At 41.1% G+C, this 25,411-nt stretch overlaps 1 protein-coding gene across 1 annotated transcript in view; it reads left to right on the top strand.

Annotated features, from left to right (window-relative positions):
• LOC126474473 (uncharacterized) overlaps positions 1-25,411 on the top strand; it is a 380,000-nt gene that overhangs the window by 329,459 nt on the left and 25,130 nt on the right. The window contains exon 3 of the mRNA XM_050101946.1: positions 3,246-3,377. Within this exon, the coding sequence (XP_049957903.1) occupies positions 3,246-3,377 (132 nt within the window). The remainder of the gene's footprint in view (positions 1-3,245; positions 3,378-25,411) is intronic.

Consider the following 25,411-nt stretch of genomic DNA (forward strand, 5'->3'; position numbering starts at 1 on the left):
TAAGGATTTCTTGCGGTTGAGCGGTTCATTCTTCCACGAGCACGGTTGACATCAATTGGATGCTCGATGGAATTTATGTCGGACGAATATGCAGATCAGGCCATTCCCTAAATGTCCTTTCGTTTCCAGAGTCACACCAACTGCTTGAGCGGCCATTGTCAGCCATAAAAATGAAGCCAGAGCCAAATTTATCAGTGAAAAGAAACCCATGGGGAAGGAGTACAGAGACAAATTAACATTGGCTGGTGACAGTACCGTATTCAGACATCTGGAGGTCATTATTCCCATGCCACATTTTGCCTCCCCACACGATGACACAGAACCTCAGAACGATCATGTTCGTGGAGCCATCACGTATTTCCACTTCTCGCCATATGACGGTACGTCCAGAACCATTACCCAGACTGAACGTGCTCTCTCAGAGTAGAGCACTCGAGCCCACTCCTCGGTGGTCCAGTTCCTATACTCTTGGTACCATCACAAACGGTGCCGTCGATTTGTCACCATAACACAGTGTACTGTGGGCAAAGATATCACTATAATGTAGTTGTCGTGCCGCAGTGGAGAGTGCCTTCCACTCTCGTTAAATGTGGTTGCGAGCGCTTGTTGTGCAGTGTAGCGATTGTGGTCGACAACATCCACTCATTCAGGCAACAACGCCTATAGTTCGAAACATTCCCCTTACGCCTGAAACAGTGCTGTGAGCAATACCAAACTCCTGAGCTACACTCGCCACGCTTCTTCCTTCTTCCATTTCCCCGATGATTCTTCCCCTTGTGAAGTCACCCAAATGCTGTCTTCATCACCACATAGCGCACGGTAACTGTTTTTTTCCCGTTCCTTTAGCTGCTAAATGTTGTTCCAACCCCGTTTAGCCGGGCGGTCAGAGGGGTCTTGTCACGGTCCGGGCGGCTCACTCCGTCGGAGGTTCGAGTCCTCCCTCGGGCATGCATGTGTGTGTTGTCCTTAGCGCATGTTATGTTTGGTCGCATAAGACCTTACCACAAAATTCCAATTTCCAACCCCGTTTGTCGCTATACCCACGCTGACCATCCGTGCTATGACTTGAAGCTTTCTGTCCAATTCGAGACAGTTGTTAATATGCTAACTACTTTATCCAGAGCGCTCTCGAATTCTGGAGAACAGTGTGTCAAAAATACAAAGTAGAACAAGGAGTGTCAGGACAGGACATTTGTTTTCACATTAGGCAATAACCTCAAACGGTTCAAATGGCTCTGAGCACTATGGGACTTAACATCTGAGATCATCAGTCCCATAGAACTTAGAACTAGTTAAACCTAACGAACCTAGGGACATCACACACATCCATGCCCGTGGCAGGATTCGAACCTGCGATCGCAGCGTTCGAGCGGTTCCAGACTGAAGCGCCTAGAACCGCTCGGCCACATCAGCCGGTTGGGAATAAACTCCAAGGTACTTGAGGAAACTGTGGAGGGTTAGGGGGGGGGGGGGGTGTTGGGGAAAGCAGGGATTGTAGTATGCACAACAAACAATTACTGACGTCGGTTGTAGGTGCTACGTTGAAATGAAAAGAATGGCACAAGAGGATCAAGCAGGTTGACGAACCGATTCTTATAAATTAATATCTGAACACTATGTCGTGGTGTAACACACCACCCCTTTAATGGGAATTACAATTTTTCTGTTAATATTAACTAAACATTTCATTGCTACTAACGGTCAGTTTCTGTAATTCACGACCTCACACATTCTATTTGCAACAGCTTCCAGCATTTTTAAGTGACTGTAAAACACTTAGTCTTCGTATTTATCCAGTGGACTCCTAAGGCTTAACTCCTAAGGCTTTCTCATTTCAAGGTACCTGTCAGGAGGGCAAATAGCACTAGTGCAATTTTTTGTCTATTATGCAGAAAAAATGTCACTGTGTTTACAATGTCTTAATGTTTACATTTTGGAATAACCATTGAATGGTGTTCATTCCCATAAGCAAGTCAGTTTCTAGGTTAGTAATAATCGCGATGATGAAACGAGAAAGGTATTCGATCGAGCCTTACTAATCATTTCATTCCATAACTTCCTGAATTGCATGTCCCGTAGTTTCTCAAAATCTTTGCAATGGTGTTCAGAATTATTTCGCTCGAATAGGCTACGCCCAATTTCATACCCAGATGTGTCTGCACTACTACCCCTCTACAACACCGATAACGGCGAAACAATACACTTATTTTTCTTTAATTTCTTTCTTTCCTAGTCATAACGAATAAGAGACAAAAACTGTATAATTTCGTCAGACAGTCAAGTAAATGTTCAAGTAGTTCTAGGTCTATACATGCGCACAGCGAGTAATATAATTTCATTCAGATCTAAAGAGAAGTAACGTGCACTGTAAATGATAAGTGCATTTTACACGTCAAAAACACTTTTGTCATTGTTATCTGTCGTCGTACTGAACTGACTATAAATCCTGCCACAGGACGGAAACTAATGTATTAAAACCGTTCTTCCCCTGACATCGAGTACAGTTACTCCCGGTAAATTTTGTCAGTATACACTCCTCTACTGTACACGTCAAGCGGATCTTCATAGCCGTCATCGCCATGTCTTTCTCTCACAGTACTTTGTAACAGGTTAGGAATAGTGGCATTGAAAATGTAGGTAGATTAAAGCGCTTTTTGTACAAGTATTTTACTACGTCAATTCATGGATGGCCTTATCGTTCATTCATGAACTGAGGGATTTCCCAAATACTGTTCCTGTCTGCCCTGTTCCTGCCGTGACTTTTAAGAAATAACAAATCAGAGTAGCTCATCCTCGGTACAGGGCAAAAAAGTAGACTGAGAATTTCAATGCTAGTCGGTCACATTAACATTCTATAATGTTTACACAATAATAAAATCTATTAAAAAATTATCTGCATGAATCATTAACCATCTTCTAGTGTCATCTGTCAGTTCCAAAGGTTCATCTTATTTTTATGATGTATTTATTAATGCACAAAGTAATTGTCTGAGATGTTTTACTTGTCACCAAAAGTCTGTAAATTATTTATTATTCAGGATGTGCCTGGAGACCGTTCATAAGGGTTGGTGGGGGAGGGGGGGGGGCGGGGGACAGGAAGTGAAAGGATAAAATTTACCATCACAGTGAAGGGAGGAGAAGATAATGTTACAAATCTGGTGAATTAAGATTCTACGTATAAAGGAACGTTTCTTCTCAAAGGTACATAAGACTGGGATGTAATGTTGGTTCGTTCATATGTGCAGGCGGTGCTGGACCGGCGCAAGGAATCGAGCGCTGTGCCCCTGGCGAGCAGCGGGTGCACCACGCCTGACGACCCGGGACTCCTGGAAGCCAGCTATCCGTTCGCCCTCGTACTCAGACTGCGCGTTTTGCAGGTAAGGTGACAGTCACTGGTGTATGATAAGTCTTAGACACATTATGGTGAGGAGGTAATAACAGTACCCAAAGTAGATAGCGACCATCGTAGTAGATCAGCGCTTAACAAAAGGGAAGTACAGGAGTTGGACAAAAATACGGGAAGTCCGTGAGAAACGCATGCTTGAGTGTAAATGCAAATGCTAGCCAAGTCTGCACTTTGCGCTGATGTATTTGATAACGAACGGCTTCTGTAGAATGTCCTCAAGACACTGCAAGTGTCGATCGTGATCAGAACAGTATTCTATGATTCTATGTATTTGTGAGTGCATTATGTCGGAGCGAAGCGAATTCGAGCGTGGGCAAATTGTAGGTGTTCGAACGATGTGTACTACCGTAATCAAGGTGAATGAATTTCCTGTTGCTTCGAGACTCACCGTGTGCAAGATTTATACCATAAATACGAAAGCGGAAAAACATCATCCGCCAAGTAACAGCGTGTGAGTGTTATCGTGAAAGACGATCATTAGGAGGCATGAGACGAAAAACGAAGAAGACGACAGCTGCAAAAACCACAGCAGAACAGAATATCACTCTCACGAACCTCGCCAGGACAAAAGCAACATGAAGGGAACTCCATGAGAAGGGGTCTCCGGGGTGAGCTGGAACTTCAAAACAACTCACCAAGGCTGAAAAAGCCCCCAACAAGAAAACGTAATGCCGAAGTCACAAAACCTGTGCCATGGAACATTGGAAAAAGTCATATGGTCCCATGCGTCTGGTTTTTCATTGTTTACAGCTTCTGGCAAGGTTACGACCAAAGACTCGCTTATGATTTGGCCAACCACATTGTGACATTAATGTGCCCTAGGGCTACTCTGCAAGATCGCGTTACAACCAACGGTTCTATGGGTGAATGATGAGGTCTATCCCACGGCATAATATTTGTTCTTCAATTGTGATGCGCCTTCCAAAACGGCAGGTTCCCTGTTCACACAGCTAACGTCGCCGAGGTCTGGTTTTGTGAGCATCTCTCCTGGTCACCACTGACCTCAATATTATTGAGCCTTTGTGGTCTACTTTCAAGAGAAGGATTAGTCATCCTTACCCAGCTCCATAATCGTTACCTGAACTTGCCACTCTTTTGCAGGACGAATGGTAAAACATGCCCTTCAAAAATTTACAGGGCCTGTATTTACATATTCCGAGGCGGCTGGAAATAGGTTTCAGTGCCAACAGGTTTCCTAAGACTCATTAGGCATGGTAATGTGTTCGCGACTTTGTCCCTCTTTTTGTCGAACCCTGTAGGTTGGGGGAGGATTGGTAGAGGATAAAATGTAGATCGGCAGAGATATTTCGGATGAATAATCCCAGTTTATCCTTGAGCTATTCAGGAAAACCAAATCGCACTTACTCGTAGAGGCCAATGGGTGTGTTAGAACATAAGCAAAGGAAAAGCTGAACAGCAGACCAGGAGTAACTAGTTGCTTGTGAGGTAACACGTATTGCTTGAAGTCTGGCTCTTCAAATAACAGCTCCGATACACTGATGAGAGAAAATATTGTGACCACCGACTTCATGGCGTGTTGGTCAACCGCTGGAAAGCAATGCAGCAGCGATTCTACGTGGAATGTATCCAACAAGTAACACAGTGCAGCTCACAATGATATATTGATATGCCAACACAGATCAACTGTGGAGTCATAGATACAACTCGCGCATTATGCACGTCTCTGCCGCCGACCAACGTCTCTGGTGCATTTACATCTGTGGCCGCATGCGCAGTCGCGCGGTACACGAGTATAAAGGGACGAAGCGAGCAGTGGAGCGGCAGTCTTGCGGCTCACTCTGAAGATGGCTGAACGTTATACAGCCGAAATATTAGAAGAAGAAGGAGATTTCTTGCGGCTGCACACCCGAAACTTAATGGAATAGTCTTTGCGCCGCCAAAACCTAAAGATTCACATCAAGTACCTCTGCGGGGAGGAGATGGTTTTATGTGTTCGACGATTGGATAAGCTTCGACACTTGAGAACGAGATTACTGAGCTCTTTACGTTTTTTACTAAGGTACCGTGACCAGGGCATAATTCCGAAGTTTGCCAGATTTTTACATTTTATAAAACCGACGTCTATGAATAAGATTTTAACAAAAGCTGGCTCTGCTATTGTTAAGGAGAGGATCCACTTCACTCGCCGGAAATTGGACCTGGTTTCTGAAGACCTTTATCGCCTGCACCTGAAGATGTCTGTGGAGATACCCTATGACTCTTGGAATTGGATTGATGGTACAACTTGGGCCAAATCAGACGGGATTCGTGAGGTGGCCACATCCCGACAGACTGCAAAATTTAGTCGACTGAAGACGACATCGCAGCGAGAAACTGTTATTCAACGCCCTGTTATTAATATGACAGGTAGAGCTTTGGACGATACTACGATGATGGTTTTGAGTAAGGGACTGAATTTTGCACCCACGCCACAGGTTCTGCTATTGCCTCCGTTTATCAGCACCATTGAAGAAGCTGTTCGACCATTTCCCTCTGATTCAACAGCAGAAGAAATAAGACGTGAAACATGCCGTGCAATTATGAAGGCTCGCCCACAAAGGAGCAATATATCTGTGGCAGAGAGGACTGCTCTACGCAAGCTGCGCCTGGATACTGAGACGGTGGTACTCCCAGCAGATAAACATAATGCTACTGTTTTATTGTCTCGGGACGAATACCATGATAAAATGTACAATTTATTGATAGCATGTACTGGAAGATCAGCAGGGATCCCACTAGTCGAGTGGCGAAGAAAACTGTTTCGCTTCTGAATGATTCTCACTTTCCACCAGAAGTTGTTCGGAGATTGAAACCAAGTGGTCCGGTGCCTCCTAGACTTTATGGACTACCAAAGGTCCACAATAAAGACGTTCCTCTACGCCCCATAGTGAGTAACATAGGCTCTCCGTCCTATGACGTTGCCAAACATCTGGCATCATTGTTGAGGCCTCTTGTGGGAAAATGTACTCACCACATAAGAAACTCGGCTGACTTCATTACTAAACTGAAATCATTGAAAATGAACCCGACAAATATATTAGTTAGCTTTGATGTAGTGGCTTTATTTACAAAGGTTCCCCTTCCAGAATCTCTACAACTTATTGAAAGAAGTTTTGACAAAGAAATTTCAGCTTTATTTAAACATGTTCTGACCTCCACATATTTCTTATTTAACAACGAATTTTTTGAACAGACGGACGGAGTCGCCATGGGTAGTCCCTTATCCCCTCTGATGGCCAATTTATTTATGGAGGACTTCGAGGAGAAGGCGTTGGAATCTGCTGACTTGAAACCCACGGTATTCTAGAGGTATGTTGACGACACCTTTGTAGTTTGGCCCCATGGTGAAGACAACTTGCAAGACTTCTTAAGGCTACTGAACTCCCTCCACGATCAAATAAAGTTCACAATGGAAATTGAAAAGGAGGGATGCCTTCCATTCTTGGATGTTTTGGTTCGGCGCAGAGAGGATGGGACTTTGGGACATGAAGTGTATAGGAAGCCGACGCACGCCGATCTGTATTTACGTGCAAATAGCTGCCACCATCCTGCCCAGACAATGAGTGTTCTCCGAACTTTGACTCACAGAACGCATATTACTTCTGACGAAAGCAGTCTGCAAGATGAACTTTCCCACTTACAAAGAGTGTTTGAAGACAATGGGTACTCTCCACAACAAATACAGAGGGCACTGAAAATGAAACCGAAAGAGGCCACAAAGAAAGCAGAAGCAGATGAAGAAACATTTAAATCGATGGCCTTCCTGCCATATGTGGCTAGCCTCTCATCAAAAACAGGACGCACTCTCGGCAGACACAAAGTAAAAGTGATTTTTCGTCCTCCACCCAAGGCAGCTGCACTCGTGGGCTCTGTCAAAGATGATTTGCTGCTCCGAAAACCTGGAGTTTACAAAATTCCATGTGAATGTGGCCTTTCTTACATCGGACAGACAACTCGTACTGTCCAAGAAAGATATACAGAACACCAGAGGTACACACGATTTTTTTTTTTTTTTTTGGTTTGATGCGGCCCGCCACGAATTCCTTTCCTGTGCTAACCTCTTCATCTCAGAGTAGCAACCTACGTCCTCAATTATTTGCTTGACGTATTCCAATCTCTGTCTTCCTCTACAGTTTTTGCCCTCTACAGCTCCCTCTAGTACCATGGAGGTCATTCCCTCATGTCTCAGCAGATGTCCTATCATCCTGTCCCTTCTCCTTATCAGTGTTTTCCACATATTCCTTTCCTCCCAGTTTCTGCGTAGAACCTCCTCATTCCTTACCTTATCAGTCCACCACATTTTCAACATTCATCTATAGCACCACATCTCAAATGCTTCGATTGTCTTCTGTTCCGGTTTTCCCACAGTCCATGTTTCACTACCATACAATGCTGTACTCCAGACGTACATCCTCAGAAATTTCTTCCTCAAATTAAGGTCGGTATTTGATATTAGTAGACTTCTCTTGGCCAGAAATGCCTTTCTTGCCATAGCGAGTCTGCTTTTGATGTCCTCCTTGCTCCGTCCGTCATTGTGTATTTTACTGCCTAGGTAGCAGAATTCCTTAACTTAATTGACTTCGTGACCATCAAACTTGATGTTAAGTTTCTCGCTGTTCTCATTTCTACTACTTCTCATTATCTTCGTCTTTCTCCGATTTACTCTCAAACCATACTGTGTACTCATTAGACTGTTCATTCCGTTCAGCAGATCATCTAATTCTTCTTAAATTTCACTCAGGATAGCAATGTCATCAGCGAATCGTAACATTGATATCCTTTCACCTTGTATTTTAATTCCACTCCTGAACCTTTCTTTTATTTCCATCATTGCTTCCTCGATGTACAGATTGAAGCGTAGGGGCGAAAGGCTACAGCCTTGTCTTACACCCTTCTTAATACGAGCACTTCGTTCTTGATCGTCCACTCTTATTATTCCCTCTTGGTTGTTGTACATATTGTACATGACCCGTCTCTCCCTATAGCTTACCATTACTTTTACAAGCTAACAAGTCGGCAGTGGCAGAGCACTGTATTGATAATGGTCACAGTATGTTGTATAACAACGTCGAAATTTTGGCAACTGCATCATCCTTTTGGGACTCGATAGTAAAGGAGGCAATTGAAATTCGCTTGACGACGAATTTAATTAATAGAGATAGTGGTTTCAATCTCGATAAATCATGGAATCCGGCACTTGCCGTAATAAACTCGCAAAGACGTCGTCACAGTGCAGCTCACAATGATATATTGATATGCCAACACAGATCAACTGCGGAGTCATAGATACAACTCGCGCATTTTGCACGTCTCTGCCGCCGACCAACGTCTCTGGCGCATTTGCATCTGTGGCCGCATGCGCAGTCGCGCGGTACACGAGTATAAAGGGACGAAGCGAGCAGTGGAGCGGTAGTCTTGCTGCTCACTCTGAAGGTGGTTGAACGTTATACAGCCGAAATATTAGAAGAAGAAGGAGATTTCTTGCGGCTGCACACCCGAAACTTAATGGAACAGTCTTGGCGCCGCCAAAACCTGAAGATTCACATCAAGTAATTGGTAAGTTTCCGAAGGCTTGAGACAACAAGTGACTACACGTAGGTCAAGCATTTCCTTTTCTTAACGGACCAGTGGTTTGTGGGCGTAGATCTGGCGTCCGATACTGTTTTTTCCGTTGCATCGCGTTAAGAATCGAACAATCCGGTGGCCATAACATCAACGTGGGGTCACGATTCTGGCACTGTTAGAAGAACAGTTACTTTGTTGCAAGATGCGATTCCGTTGGGGAAGTCATCACGTGTGATGAGGTGCTAGTGATCCACAATGATACTTCAATTGTTCACAGTTGTCATACTTCGATGACCACTATAAATCCGAGGTGAATGTCCGCCGTAGCATTATGCTGCCCCTACCAGCCTGTGTCCGTGGTGCGGTGAATGTTTCGAACAACCGTTCGCCTGGATGACAGTGCATGTGTTTACGACCATCGACCTGATAAAGCAAGAAACATGACTCACTTGACCAGGCGGCACGTTTTCTTTGATCCAAAGTCTAATTTGTGTGATTCCATGTGCACTGCCATCATGACGGACACTGCGATTTCGACAACACTGGAACACGTTAAAGTCGTCTGCTGAGGAGTGTCGCGTTCAACAATGTGTGCTGCACGAGGTGCTACGAAACATTTGCGCCTGCACCCGTACTGAATTATGTCGTCAGATCTCTGCTTTACAGAGCGGGCTGACCTTCGATCTCGTTCTTTAATGAAGAGGTCACGTCCATCATCCTCTCGCTTACTCGTCATTTCGCCGTCCTTCAGCCATTTTTCATACATGATCACTATGCTAGCACTGGAGCAGCTGAGTAGCTTTGCCATTTCCAAGGCTTTTCCCAGGCGCCACTCCATGCTAAACAGCACTTTAAATGGTTCAAATGACTCTGAGCACTATGGAACTTAACAGCTGAGGGCATCAGTCCGCTAGAACTTAGAACAACTTAAACCTAACTAATCTAAGGACGTCACACACATCCATGTCCGAGGCAGGATTCGAACCTGCTGTCGTAGCGGTCGCGCGGTTCCGGACGGAAGCGCCTAGGACCGTTTCGCCACCGCGGCCGGCAACTGCACTTCGTCAGTCATTTATGTCAGTGGATTTCTATGTTTGCGAACCGTTTTGTGGAAAGAAATGTTGCCTATTCATCCTGCTCCACTTTCCTTGCTGCGTCACGTGCTCATGTCACCACGAGGTGGCATTCAATATCGCTGTGGCTCATCAGTGTATTAGGTGACAAGGACTGGTACTACACTGAATTGATCAGCATCATTAGAGTCACAGTTACGTTTTATTAATAATTTACATTCACTGGAAATCACTATTTTGACTAAAAGAAAATTTCACACGTTTCCTTTTTCCTATTCCACTGTGCGAAATAGTTGCTAGAAACCTCCCATGCGCAACCCAGTTGCCTCAAAAATAGTATAATTCGTTTATGAGAAAGTATGTAATTCACGTGATTGTTATAGTTAGCCTTCTTCACGAATGAAGGAGACAGACGGAACATAAAACACTATAGACTTAGAAGCCAAATCCCCATGATGTTCTAAATATTAAGGAAAAAGATTCTCGATCGCGTAAAAAATGCAGTGGACTGTAATCGGACAATGGAACATTCTCTAGAAGAAGACATATATTACATCAGGCCCTTTTTCTCTTGTGAACGAAATTTTAGGATGGAGCTTTTATAATTAATAATTTTATTGGGACTGTTTAACACTGGGAGAGCGTTCCACTCAACTGCGTAAAAATATCGTCGAACAGAAATAAGATATCTGTTCATACAATGCTAGTATATTCATAAAGTACACAGTGCTGTTTCATGCTTTCTCGCGATGTCTGGAACCCCGATCTCTAATTTTCCTTTATCACGGGCAATTTTGAAATCGTCTATTCTTAATACTTAGGCCCATTAACTAATGATTCTTGTGTAATCGATCATTTGCTGAATCATCATATTTTCGTACCCTATAGCTATATCTCTCATGAAGTATCTGCGTACTTTCATCAGATTCACTTAATCTAGCTGTCACCCAGTAACAGTAATACCAGCCACAAATGTAATTAAGTAACACAGAATGCAAAGTAGTTTCTACATTAACATATGTAGCACGTAAGAGAGTAAACATAGCTTGTCGCGGGAAAAAATTAAAGCTTCATGCTTAACCCAGGGCACAAGGACGTACTGAAATTCACTGCTTTCCAATAGTTAACTGCAAGTAAGCAGTCTGATCAGGCAGGTATCATGGCACAAACATACCATCCGCTGTAGTTTAAAAAATACAGCACAGGACGTTTGCGACTCACAGTTTAATGTATTTTTCGTATAATTTGAGAAACATACGTAATAGAAAATGTTGCTTGCATACATGGCATATCTGAAATTCTCAGCATTTGTCGGTAGAGACGTAATTTTCACTATTGGTAGCTGTGATCATGTTCCATGGGCGTAAGTTATATCTGTTGTAAGTAGGCTGTTTAGGTTTTTTTATTGGTAACGCCACCTCTGTATGAAAATCACTGGCTGTGCTGTGTGCAGTCTGTGGCTAGTTTGCATTGTTGTCTGCCATTGTAGTGTTGGGCAGCGGCAGCTGGATGTGAACAGCGCGTAGCGTTGCGCAGTTGGAGGTGAGCCGCCAGCAGTGGTGGATGTGGGGAGAGAGATGGCGGAGATTTGTAATTTGTCATGAACTGCTATATTTATATATGATGATATCAAGGTAAATACATTGTTTGTTCTCTATTAATATCTTTCATTTGCTAACTATCCCTAGCAGTAGTTAGTGCCTTCCATAGTTTGAATCTTTTATTTAGCTGGCAGTAGTGGCGCTCGCTGTATTGCAGTAGCTTGAGCAACGAAGATTTTTGTGAGGTAAGTGATTTGTGAAAGGTATAGTTTAATGTTTGTCAGGGCCATTCTTTAGTAGGGAATTTTGAAAGTCAGATTGCGTTGCGCTAACAAAATATTGTGTGTCAGTTTAAGCACAGTCGTATGTAGAATTGTTCAAAGGGGACGTTTCATATGTCGACCCTGCCAGGATACCTCACTGGAATCTTCTGATTTTTCTTGTAGTTTGTGTAATTAGTGTAGATTTTGTTTATTGCTAGCGCGTAATTGTAGAGAGAATCTCCTTTGTAGTTGCAGCCTTTCATTGTTGTACAGTAAAACAGTTGTGGCATGCATGTAGATTTGCACCAAGTATTTCGCAGCTGCAATTAACTAGATATTATTTTCAGTGCTATTTTAATGTGTTCTCTTATTTTTGATCTTCAAATTGTGTTTTTCTGTGTTGTCGTGTGAAATACTGTGACAATAATGGCGTGTGAAAAACGTAATACTAGGCTCCAAAGTAAACTGAGAAATGACAGTGAAAATGAAAGCAGTATGTTAGCGCCACCGAGTAATGAATTAACTAATGTTCAAAGTAGTAATTTGGTAATTGCGCATAGGGAAATGGAACGGGCGGCAAACAATGGTGTAGACAGTGAAACAGGTAGTGAACAGGGAAGCGTTATCGATCGATTGGTCGGCAACAGCTCGCCTCAGGAATCGGGAGTGACAGGACACAATTTTGCAAATACTGTAGATTCAGGTTTTGCGTCCTCACCGTTTTCTCAAATGAGTCAAGACACATTTTCCGCTTGTTAAAATGTGAATGTTGCCGGTGCAACTTCACTGCCGAAAAGCACTGAGGAACATGTTTCGGACACCAGTGCATTGATATTACAATTAATGCAACAAATGGGACAAAAGCTTGAAAAGTTAGACTCACTGGAACAAAATCAGAGACAAACACAGCAAAAGCTTGAAAAGTTAGACACCACACTTGAAAAAACACGTGAAGATTTAACTACTGAGTTACATAACATTGAATCGAAATGTCAAAAAGTCTGTAATGACGTAAAAACACAAATTTGTGAGCATTTTCAACCTATTTTTTCGCGGCATGAAAATGCATTACAGAATCACGAAGCAGCCATAAAAGAACTCCAAACCATTGTTCATGAAAATCATGAGACCTTGTGGGCTAAAATTGACTCAGTTGCATCTACTGATTCGGTTACGCAACTTGCAAAAACTTAGGAAAACTTAAAGAACACAGTAGATTCGATTTCAACACAAATGGACACTCTGAAACTTGGTTCAGAAAAACACACTGAGGAAATGTGTTCACTATCGGAGAAAGTAGCCGAACTTTCGGATCAGGTCACTAACTTATCTACAAAGGTAGATGATGATCTGAATGACACAAAACCCGTAGCCTTCACTGACACAGAAGAGTATGAACAAATAAGAAAATTCAAACAAAATCAGAATCAAATTAATACACAACACCAAAGAGAAATCCGGGAAGTACAAGATCAGCTGACACAGGTAATACAAGAATTACGTATTTCAGAGGACACTGGCACTCCAACACGGGAAGAGGGACACAGAAATACGGAACAGCCACAAAATAATAACACAGGGCATTTCGGAAGTTATGAAAGAAATTGGCAATGTGCACCGAATTTTGAGATGGAACGGCCGACAAGACGTAACAATGACCGATATGCGACTCGCCGACAAGATGATTTTGACTATAAGCTGTTCATTACTACACGTAAATTCAAAACATTTAAGAATTCTGCCAACGACATTCATCCACAAGCATGGCTCCATCAATTCTCTCATTGTTTTCCTCCCAACTGGTCGTTGGAACACAGATTAGAATTTATGTGTGGCTACTTAGAGAATGAACCAGCTGTAAGAATGCGATCGGTCATTCACGATTGCCACAGTGAAGGAGAATTTTACCATGCCTTCCTCTCAGCATATTGGTCTCAAGCCACACAAGACCGCGTAAAACATGGTATCATAATGATGAAACATTTCGAACAATCTGAATTCTCCAGTCTTGTGAAATATTTTGAAGACATGTTGCACAAGAATCAGTACCTGTCAAACACATACAGCCCCTCAGATCTCATCCGCATTTGCTTAATCAAATTACCTGAACATTTACGACATATTATTTTGGCAGGACGTTGCAAAGACGACATTGAAGCTTTTCAGGGACTGTTACAAGAACTAGAAATTGACACTGATAATCGCGGAACGCGAAAACAAGGACACAACAATTACAGGTCACATCCGTCACAATTCCGTGACGACAGAAACAGTAACCGGACACGACTGGTCTATTCTTACAACGCAAATCGTGACCAAAATAGACACCACCCGTATGACAACCGTTGGCAGAGTAGTAATAATTACAGGGAAAGATCACCTCTCCGCGGTAGTGACTATCACAGAGACAATCAGAGAAACAGACAATATGGGAACCAAAATAATTATTATCAAGGGAGACAGAATAACTTCAGACGCAACAGTTCAGTGCGCAGGTACGATTCAGGGAGAAATTCTCCACCACTTAACCGACAAGAAAGTAACTACAGGAACTACCGACATGACGACAGACGATGTGATCGTAACGACAGACCTGAATTGCATCAGAACTGGCGGGATTCAAACAGAGCAGGGCACTTTCGACAACGTGAATTTGTAGAATCCTCAGGGGGGTACACGCCTACTTTGTGTACCATGTGTTTGGCAAGCACAAGGAACCCTAGCTAATATGGTATTTGCTTATACAACTTTACACATCGGTACCATATTTTCTCTAACACACAAATTACACAGCTATCTGATCATTTAACTGAGAGATAAACATTTTTTTACTACAACAGTGACACATGTTTACGCAATCCACAGTTGGGTAACTTCACACTTATGAAACTGTATTTTGTCTGTACTTTGTAAACTGTTCATATTTTTTCGGAATCATTGTGATACTATGAGAGCTTTGAATGATATATTTGGTAAGGGAGCATGATTTAAAAGTACGTTTGAGGTAGATGACACTATTGAAATGAGCAGAGAATTTTTTTTACGTTTTGAAATTATTGGAGGAAGTTACGACGATTTTGAGATTTGACTGAAGTGTTATGATGTTATTATTATGACGACGATGTGTACTATGCTGTTGAGGTATGTTTATGATAAATAAGCTGATGCTATATGAGGAATCTGATTATGCTATGTAGTTATTATGATGAAATATTGAAGACGTGTTGATGAATATGAATATGTATATGTGTAATAAGGTAAGGGGTAATGAATAGTGATTAGGGACTTTGACTTATGGAAAAGGATGTTGGAAACCAAGAATCATACTTTAGAATTATGAAATGTGTGTACATGTGTGAATCATGTGTGAATGTATCACAATGCCACTGAAATTTTTTTTGGACACTGTTATATTCATAGGATTTTGTTTCTACACATTTGTTACGCAAATTTTCGACCTGTGAAATGTTTATATGAGACTGTCACTGTAGCGGAAACTGCTGTCGTATATATGTCGGTAAGAAAGGTAAGTGACCGTGACGTAATGCGTTGCGAGTGGCCAGGTGTGCCAGTTGCCTGGAGGAAAAGCCATTATTGCGAGCCCTTTTCAGCGGCACAGGTAGAAAAGAAAGGGGACGCCATTAACCTCGCTTCTGACATTCCTTTGTAGAAAGCATCGCAAAAACGACACGGTCGAACTTGAAAACATATGATTACACTAGCTCTTAATTTACGATATTTACTGAAATGCCTAATGAAATGACGAGAAATATTTTTACATCAGCACACCTGATTATGACAAGCGTCTTTCTACGAGAGTTGAGAGAGTTTCTACTAACTTATGAAATGTCACATGACTACTGAATGATATTTTTATACTTTGCTTTTCGTAGTTGCTTATTTCATTTGATATCTGGTTTCCAGCTGTGTTGCAGCATTGCATTTATAAAATGAAATGCATTTGCTAATGTGAACACTTTCTGTCAACAGATCTATTAAATAATTATTTTATGATCCACATTCTTTAAAAAAGGAGCACTTGGAAAGGAAAGAACAATAAGAAGGAACTAGTAACAGTAACACATAATTTTCTTTTCAAGTACATGGTAATATTTCTTTTTACAATCAGTTGTTGTGGTGCACCACTTTAATTTACATAGACATTAAGATGTGATTATACATTTCCCTTATCTGCATAGTTATCTTTAGTGTACTATTTTTTCTGCTTGAGCTATGTAATGTTTAGGTATAAGTTACTGCTGTTTGCCAGGCATAGTGTTACTGAATTTTAATTTGTGTTACCCTGCTAAGCCAGATTTATTTTTTTGTTTACTGCGCATTGGCTCATATTAGTTGTAATGTTGCATTGCTTGTTAATTTAGATTTACTGTAGCTTGCTTTGCAAATTTCCATTTTTTTTTCTTATTGCTGTTTGTGTTAATTGTTATGTGATGCTGCATTGCCTCGTCCCTTAGTTTAGCATCTGAGCTCAGTAGATTTAAGTTAGCTTAAGAGGGGGTAGCCTCTAAGAGAATGAGTTGCGATGAATTGGAAGAAATGCATTGAGAAAACAGGTTTAGGTAGGATTTTCTTGGAAATAAATGTTGAGGTAAGAAATGTGTGAACATATAAATACAGAAAGCATGCTTGGATAGGATTTTTTTGGTGGAAACAAAGGATGAAATAAGAGGAAAGATATATGAAGTTTTGGGTTGGACTGCAGTACCAAATGTTACGCTGAAAACGAACCCTGTCCTTTCCTATTGGTGTTATCCCACTATGTGTTTGTGTACCCTTGTGTATTTGTTTTCTTCCTGTCTCTGTGTAATTTCATAGAATTTTTTTCTTCTTTTAATATTAAGCTACATTCACTATGATGAGGAATACTGTTATCCTCGAATATAATTGGCATTAATAATACGTTATTTACATTGTAAAGATGTTAGATATTATTAATTCTGTTTTGTTTTAATGCTCATGTGTGAAGTTGATGTTTCAAAAGTTATTGTGATCTTTTATGTATGTACTCATGTCATAATTCCACTGATGTATATGTTAGTTCGATTCTTTTGTAAAGCCTGTACTACAAATGTTATCTGTAATGTTATGTTCTTTAATGATGTATTTTGTACCTTTGTAATTGTATTTTCATGTTGTAAATTTATAATTGTACAGACACCAGTTCTTCAAATTAAGTTACATTTCACTGCACACGTTTCTGTTGGTCATAGTATATGGACAATATGTGAGAAGTTGGGACTGTTAGCGTTTGCACGTGTGTTACTAATTCAGCAAGGGACTGGATAACAGCATTGCTGGTTCTAAGGACAATTCCAAAAACGTTGTTAGTGCACAAGTGGTGGTTTATGGACTTGCTATATTCTCCGCAAGACTCTTCAATGGTGATTGTGCACCTGCACAGTCACAACAGATGGCTGCTGGCCATCTCTACAAGGACTACAGTGGGTCTGCATCTTATACCATTATCTCTACAAGGACTACAGTGGGTCTGCACCTCTGGTGGCCCACCAATACCACAATCTCTACCAGGACTCCAGTGGGTCTGCTCTGTGATGACCTACCTACCAATACTCTTCAAAATTTCGACTGACTCTGCTGTGGGTTTGCTCTGTTGTGGCCCATTACCTGTCTGCATGTCGAGAGTCAGCACTGTCTTTCCGTTGGAAGGACAACACTACTTCTTCAAGACTGCATGGAAATCCACTACTTCCATGTGCATTTTCTTCTACTGCTCAGACTTTGAGAAAAACACTATATTTTACCGTAATGAATGATCAGGACTGTCTTTATGGACTGTGACAAAATTTTAGCTTTTGACCAACGTTGTATAAATAAGTGTGTGCATTTGATATCTTTGTTATTGTAATTATGAAAAATTTTTTCGAATCATTATTGGCCACTGCCCAAAAATATTTTGTAAAATTTTTTTGTGGGGAGCATCTGGGCTATGTAAGTAGGCTGTTTAGGTTTTTTTATTGGTAACGCCACCTCTGTATGAAAATCACTGGCTGTGCTGTGTGCAGTCTGTGGCTAGTTTGCATTGTTGTCTGCCATTGTAGTGTTGGGCAGCGGCAGCTGGATGTGAACAGCGCGTAGCGTTGCGCAGTTGGAGGTGAGCCGCCAGCAGTGGTGGATGTGGGGAGAGAGATGGCGGAGATTTGTAATTTGTCATGAACTGCTATATTTATATATGATGATATCAAGGTAAATACATTGTTTGTTCTCTATTAATATCTTTCATTTGCTAACTATCCCTAGCAGTAGTTAGTGCCTTCCATAGTTTGAATCTTTTATTTAGCTGGCAGTAGTGGCGCTCGCTGTATTGCAGTAGCTTGAGCAACGAAGATTTTTGTGAGGTAAGTGATTTGTGAAAGGTATAGTTTAATGTTTGTCAGGGCCATTCTTTAGTAGGGAATTTTGAAAGTCAGATTGCGTTGCGCTAACAAAATATTGTGTGTCAGTTTAAGCACAGTCGTATGTAGAATTGTTCAAAGGGGACGTTTCACTGTGTGCTACGTGTGCGTTTCAAATCGCATAAAGCTCCGAGATAGAAACTTCGTTTCTATTTCAAACTGTGTGACGTGCTCTTGGACTACTTCTAACTAAACTTTTTCTCTTAACAGTAAAGCAGTTTCATTTAAACATTTGAGAAGATTTACGTTATATGTCCCTTCTTGGTTAACTTATTACTTGTTTTCTCACGTAGTACGTCTATCAGATTCAATGGTATGTTATCATTAAGAGAAAATTTTTCATTACTCTTCCACGAATAATGTAATTACTGAATGAATGTAATTACTGAATGGTTTCGAAAATTGAAAATCATTTTAAATTTTTTGAAATGAGAGTTGCAAGACATTGTCATTGCCCAGAATCTTTTCGAAAAGTATAGTGGACGAAGCTTACCTACCTATTTCGGGAGTAATCCGAGTCTGTTGAATACTGTTGATGGTTTCCCGTTGAAAACATTATTCTGACGAAGAATGACGTCTGATGAATACAGAAAAATAAATAATAGAGAAGATGTCTTTATTACTGACAAATGAAAGGGAGAATGATACCTGAGCAAACATTGTACACAAATGATCAGGATGTCAGACCGTAGAGTTTTTTGCCATTTCTGTAATGCTGATTGGATGTAGCGCGTATGCTGAAGTTAATTAGTCTGAGGTAATATATCGCTCAGGACACTGGACTGAATTCCGTACTTCCTACACAATTCTTCCCATCTAATCGTACTTCCCGCTAGTCTTTCATTTCACATTCCTCTCTTTTTCGTCGTCGCAACTTCCATTTCTTTTTCTTGTAACGGTTGGAGTCTGGAGGGGAGAATTTCTCATCAAGTCCCTGCAAGAGAAACGAATTCCAAGGGAGGCTAGCGAAAGCACTTCCCGTGGTGAACCTCCCACATCTTTCTTCATTCAGGTTCTCCCCGTTTCACTTCGTGCGGCAAAGGCCACCCTGCCATTAACTACCCTGGCCATGTTCCAACACCTCAGCAACGCTTCTCAAACCGGTGCCGGGATTCTTAAGTGCTTACGAAGAAAGAACTAAATGTGGATTTCTCGTTACAGACTCATAGTTTTCTTTCACTACTGGTCACTAATAAATTCATCACCGACAGAACGTAAAATGTAGCTCTTATATCCATTATCAGCGTCTTTCTTCCCTCTGCTATCAGTGGTGACGTTATATGGACTGTATTAATGTCTTTTATCGGCGTAGTGCTCCGTCAACATTAATTACTTCACCCACATTTGAGAGCAATTTTTCTTCCGAAGATGTTCCACATATTTTTTTATACTTGAGAAGTTTGAATGTTCTATTCTTTACTTTGAATCGCTGGTATTCGTCCTGGAACCTTTTGTACAGCCGGAACAGTATATGCACTCCGTCTTCAGGCCACAAGTGGCCCATCGGGACCATCCGACAGCCGTGTCATCCTAAGTTGAGGATGCGGATAGGAGGGGCGTGTAATCAGCACACCGCTCGCCCGATTTTTATGATGTTTTTTTTTTTTTACCGGAGCCGCTACTATTTGGCCGAGTAGCTCCTCGTGTGGCATCACGAGGCTGAGTGCACCCCAAAAAAACGGCAACAGCGCATAGCGGCTGGATGGTCACCCATCCAAGTGCCAGCCACGCCCGACAGTGCTTAACTTCAGTGATGTCACAGGAACTGGTGTATCCACTGCGGCAAGGCCGTTGCCATGGATCCGTATAAGAGGTAATTAAATTTCGAAAACAAGAGTAACGACAAGATATTTCTGCTTGCTAAATTCATGGTAACTGCCGACAAACCCTCAATTGCCCTGGCATTCATTTTATCAATTTTTAATTGGAAAAGAAAACAAAAAGCAAAATCTGTTGGTAGTGTAATAGCAAAAAGAATTCATTTCCATGTCACTGTGAAAACGTTTTTGAAATTGTGAGACAGCTGTACAAAGTAATACGCAGAATGTATCCGAATTAAGAGGGAAAGAATAAATGTATTAAAAAGTTATGCACAATGCGGCATTTTTTCACACATATCAGTGTTCGTGATGTCATATCTCTTGAACTATGTGGCGTATAATGATATATTTGTGTAGGTACATTCAGCGGTACATATGGTTACTGTCTGTGAAATACGTTGCGAAAAGTGTCAGTAACAAGGGAATAATAAATTTAAGCGCCACGCATGCGGCAGCAGTTTTATACGCAGCTCAGTGTTTATTACATCTTATCTCCTGGTCTCTGTGTCACATAACTATATACTTTTGTAGGTTAATTCAAAGGCATATGTAGATACAGTCTGAAAAAATGTGTTCCGAATTGAAGGGCTAGGAAAGAGCTAATGAACTTAGACGTAAATCTAAATGCGGCAGCTTTTCACTCATCTTAGTGTTTATGATTTCATATCTCCTGAAATATTATAGGTACTTGGATTTTACGCTCATAGCATTGTTGTCTGACGGTAAAGGATGTGTGTGCCAAGTTTAGTTGAAATTGGAGGCAGTGGTTACACACATACATACTTTTGTATAATATGTATGGATTATATATACGGTAAGACGATATTTGCACATGCAAAAATTTGCTTACTGCAACTGTAGACAAGATTACAAAAGTCCAGCGTAGATGTTGCTTACAAAACAAGCTGGTTGAGCTGCATTTCATGATGAACGCTGTTAAAACATACCATCGAAATGCATTTGACTTCAAGTGTGAGCAGTGCAACCCAAAACACAGCAATTCGTTATTCAAAAGAATGGTCATTATGACATTAGTAGTGACACTATCAAATAGATTCTTAGACATCCTACAAGCCCACACGTTAGTTTTAATGAAATAATAATTTAAGGACAGATAACAAGATTCTTTCCAAATCCGAAACTGCCTGTCTTTTTCAGCTGGCCCTGTTCAGTATTTTTCCCAGATCTGTATTTCACCATAAAGAGACAAATGTAAGTCAGGTATTTGTGTAAGTTGTATGGTTACTAAGCACTGAAGTCAAATTTTTTTTAAGGAAACACATGAGATTAGCATAATGGTGGATATATAAAATAAAGCAAGTCATTCAGAACGAAACTAGGTGATAGTTGCACAAACGTCATTGTATTTAGATACGAAGAGTGGAAGTCAAATATTCTTAGAACATTTTTTTGTCAAGAAACAACATTTCAATCCTGTGGTATCCTCGGTATTATCCTGCATATCCACAGACTCCATCCAGGAGCCAAACGATGGAGAAAGCCTTTTAATCATGCGTTAGTAGATGCTGCGTAGTCTTTGTGTCAAGATGTGCTTCCCTCTGTATTTCTAAAATTTGAAAGAGACAAATGTTATCCGTTGACTACAGTCCTTCTAGTAAAATACCTAATGCTGTATTTCTGGACTTGTATTATCACGAGTAAAACGTAGTGTCTCTGTGTTAATGGCATTTGGAACCAACTCTTTTTTCCTGCTGTTATGTCGGAAAAATCTTTGAGACGGTGGTTGTGTACAAAATACTAACTGATTTCTTCCAAACAAGAAAACAGCTACCAGCCACTGTTAATAACGCTGTTTACTTAGGCAAGTAGCGCTGTTACCGATTCCGAGCCGACAAGTTCACCTTCACACGGCAGTTCACGTTTGTATTAATTGGTTGTTGTTTACATTGATTGCTGAAAAAGTAGCCAGCAACTACTCTAACAAGATACAAATGCAATATAACCGTTAATAGCCGTCTGAAGATGAACAAATCGGTTCAAACTGATAACGGACTATTTAGGTGAATATGTAGCGTTATTACTAGTGGTGGTTGTTGTTCCCTTCTTTGCAAGAATCCAGTTGCTAAAACGTCCTTATTAGCACCTAGATTCTGTGTTTCCTGATGCGGTACTTAGAACGTTCGTAGCAAGGTATTAATTTTTCAGATTTCGCTGTTATGTTTTGCAGTGATCTGATGGTCAGCATAATTCCTTAATATCAGAATACCTTCTCAATTTTTGAGACGTAAATCAGTTATATACGAGGGTTTTCCGTAAAGAAGGATCATAATTTTTATGGTCATAATTTCTCGCGCTAAAATTTAATCTTATGATATTCTGTTAGCTTAATGTGCAACAAATACGACGTAGTAGTTTCATTGTTGCGACACCTGTTTCCCGCCTATGGGAGGCAGGCAAAGTCAGGCAATGCCTACCGCTGCAATGGAGGTAACACGCGAGGAACAATATGCAGCTTAGAAATTCGCTTTGGTCTCAACAAATTTTCAACTGCGGCCTATACAATGTTGCAGGAGGCCTATGGAGAATCTGCTCTTCCCTATAGCATTGCTCTAAGTTGGTTTAAAATGTTTAAAGGGGGGAGACAATCAATTTCAAAGGAAGGTGGACCCGGTGCTCCACGGAAGAAAACATCAACGCTGCTACTCTCATTGTGAGAGAGGTTCGACGAATTACTTAAAGATCACTTTCTGAAATACTCAGAATTTCATTGGGTGCCACCCACACTTTGATGAGAGAAAAATTACACATGACACGTGTTTGTGCGCGATGGGTTCCAAGAATGTTGATTCCCGAACAAAAGGACATTCGCTTTGAGGTCTGCACGCAGTTAATGTTGATGTTAGAGGAAGATGGTTCAAATGGCTCTGAGCACTATGGGACTCAACTGCTGAGGTCATTAGTCCCCTAGAACTTAGAACTAGTTAAACCTAACTAACCTAAGGACATCACAAACATCCATGCCCGAGGCAGGATTCGAACCTGCGACCTTAGTGGTCTTGCGGTTCCAGACTGCAGCGCCTTTAACCGCACGGCCACTTCGGCCGGCGATGTTATAGGAAGATCCGGAGTTTCTTTCAAATGTAATCACTGTTGATAAAACTTGGCTACATCCTTTTGATCCTGAGGGCAAACTGTAAAGCTCAGTGTGGAAATCTCGTTCATCAACAACCCCCAAAAAAGCAAAAGTCGTTGCTTCTGCTGGGAAAGTTATGGTCATCTCACTCTTTAAAATTCATGGAACGGTTTATCAGCGTGTTGTACCTGCACACACATCAGTAACTTGATAATGCTACCGGGATGCCCTGAAAACATTGCAAGTCCATAAAAGGCGCAAAAGATCACATTTCCGTGAAGCAGGCTGGATGCTGCACCACGATAATGCGCGGCCGCATATTACCAACGTTGTTGCTTAATATCTTGCAAAAATCAACGTGAAGTGCATAACTCACTCTCCCTACAGTCCGGATTTAGCCCCATGTGACGTTTCTCTGTTCCCTAAGATGGAGAAACGGCTTCACGGGAGGCATTATCAATCATCAGAAGCAGTGGTGAAGGCTGCTGGGGCGATTTTGAAGGACCTCTAAAAAAATGGTTTCCAGCATGTATTTCAAGAGTGGTAGAAACGCTGGGACAAGTGCATCGCATTCATGGGTGACTACTTTGAGAAGGACCATCAAAATTATGAGGATAAGTAAAGGTATGTTGTCAAAACAAATTACGATCATTCTTTATTCAACAGCCTTCGTATAAATAGGGTTCTTTTTTTTTCCTTGTGACAAATATGAGATTTTGCACTTAGAACGTTTCGTTTCCACTTTCAATTCGTCATTCGACTTCACGTTTTGTTACAGTAAAATACCTGATGCTGTATTTCTTGACCGAAGTAAAGGACTGTTAGGTTTCCCTTAACTGTGGGCAGCAGTCTTTATTTTATTACCAGTCTGGCCAATCTGATCTACTTCCATCGTATTAATGGTGTTCCATTCCTATCACTAGCAGTTAAATAATCTTGCTCCTCGCTTCTCAATTTTTATGGCTATCACACATGCAGACTGAGGTGTCCTCAAACACAGGTGTAGAAAAATATGAGAAAGCATACTTACGTTGTGTAAAATATGATTCATTTACAGAAACATCTACGCTTACTACAGTACCAAGGCCATGTTCCTAGATTCACATCTGTACAGCGTAAGGCACTATACGGTACGGCAAGGTAATTACAAAAATTGTTGTTTACCGAAATAATTATTACATTAACATATGGAAAACAACTGTCAGGTCGTAATATCACGTTCACTCCTCATATTTTCTCATACTTCAGGCTACTGCAGAAAGAAATAAAATTTTGGAAACAACTGTCAGCTCGTAGGATCATGTTCTTTGTCATATTTTCTCTTGCTTCAGATTACTGCCGAAAGAAAGAAAATTAGTTCAATCCATGTTGTACGAGTTTGTGCATTAGTTATATGAGAAAACTGATGAAAAATTACGACCGAATTTAGCGTCTGAAGCATGGGGCAATGTTGTTATATTAGTGTAAGTAATCTTATTAGCTCAGTATCTGTGCATTAGTAATGGTTTAAGATATCAGACTCTTAAAACGGAATATTTTTCTAAGGTTATTGACCAAGATTGGACAAAATATCAACTCTCATTTATATTCTTACTTCCGAGGTTATAAAGACTGGATAAAGGTGGTCTCATGTATAAACTGAATTGTACAGCTCGATTATTTACCAACGATCATGTAATTATCGTACACAAGAATGCTGATGATGTCCAAACTATATGAAGCAAGTTACGTTGCTGCACGTGAAATGATTAAGAAGAAAAATTAAATTATTTTCATTTCAAGCCTCTATTACTTTGGTAGCTACAAATCCTTATAAACTCTGGAATGATTGAACAGTTCACTGAACGTACATTGAAAACTGGAAACATGGTGGCCACCTTCTTAATAACGTCCTGAATCGCATCTGGAACACAATTAGAAGTGACTTTGCGAGCCACGGACTCGATTCGTCTTACCAGATCTTCGGAGGTATGCGGCACCAGATGCCTTGATATCGTCCATGCAATTTCCTAAATTACAGGTAGGTTGGTGTTTGGACGCGGAGCTGGAGCCTGTAAAAGTTGCAGACGTGTTCCATCCGTTTTAGATGAGGAGAGTTTGCTGTACAAGACATCAGCGGGAATTCACCATCATACCCCTAAAACAACCGTAGTACGATTCTGGCTTTGTAAGACGGGCAGATATCCCGCTGAAAGATGCCACCACAGTCGGCGAA

The sequence above is a fragment of the Schistocerca serialis genome, chromosome 4 (assembly GCF_023864345.2).
Source record: "Schistocerca serialis cubense isolate TAMUIC-IGC-003099 chromosome 4, iqSchSeri2.2, whole genome shotgun sequence".
NCBI classification, from domain to species: domain Eukaryota; kingdom Metazoa; phylum Arthropoda; class Insecta; order Orthoptera; family Acrididae; genus Schistocerca; species Schistocerca serialis.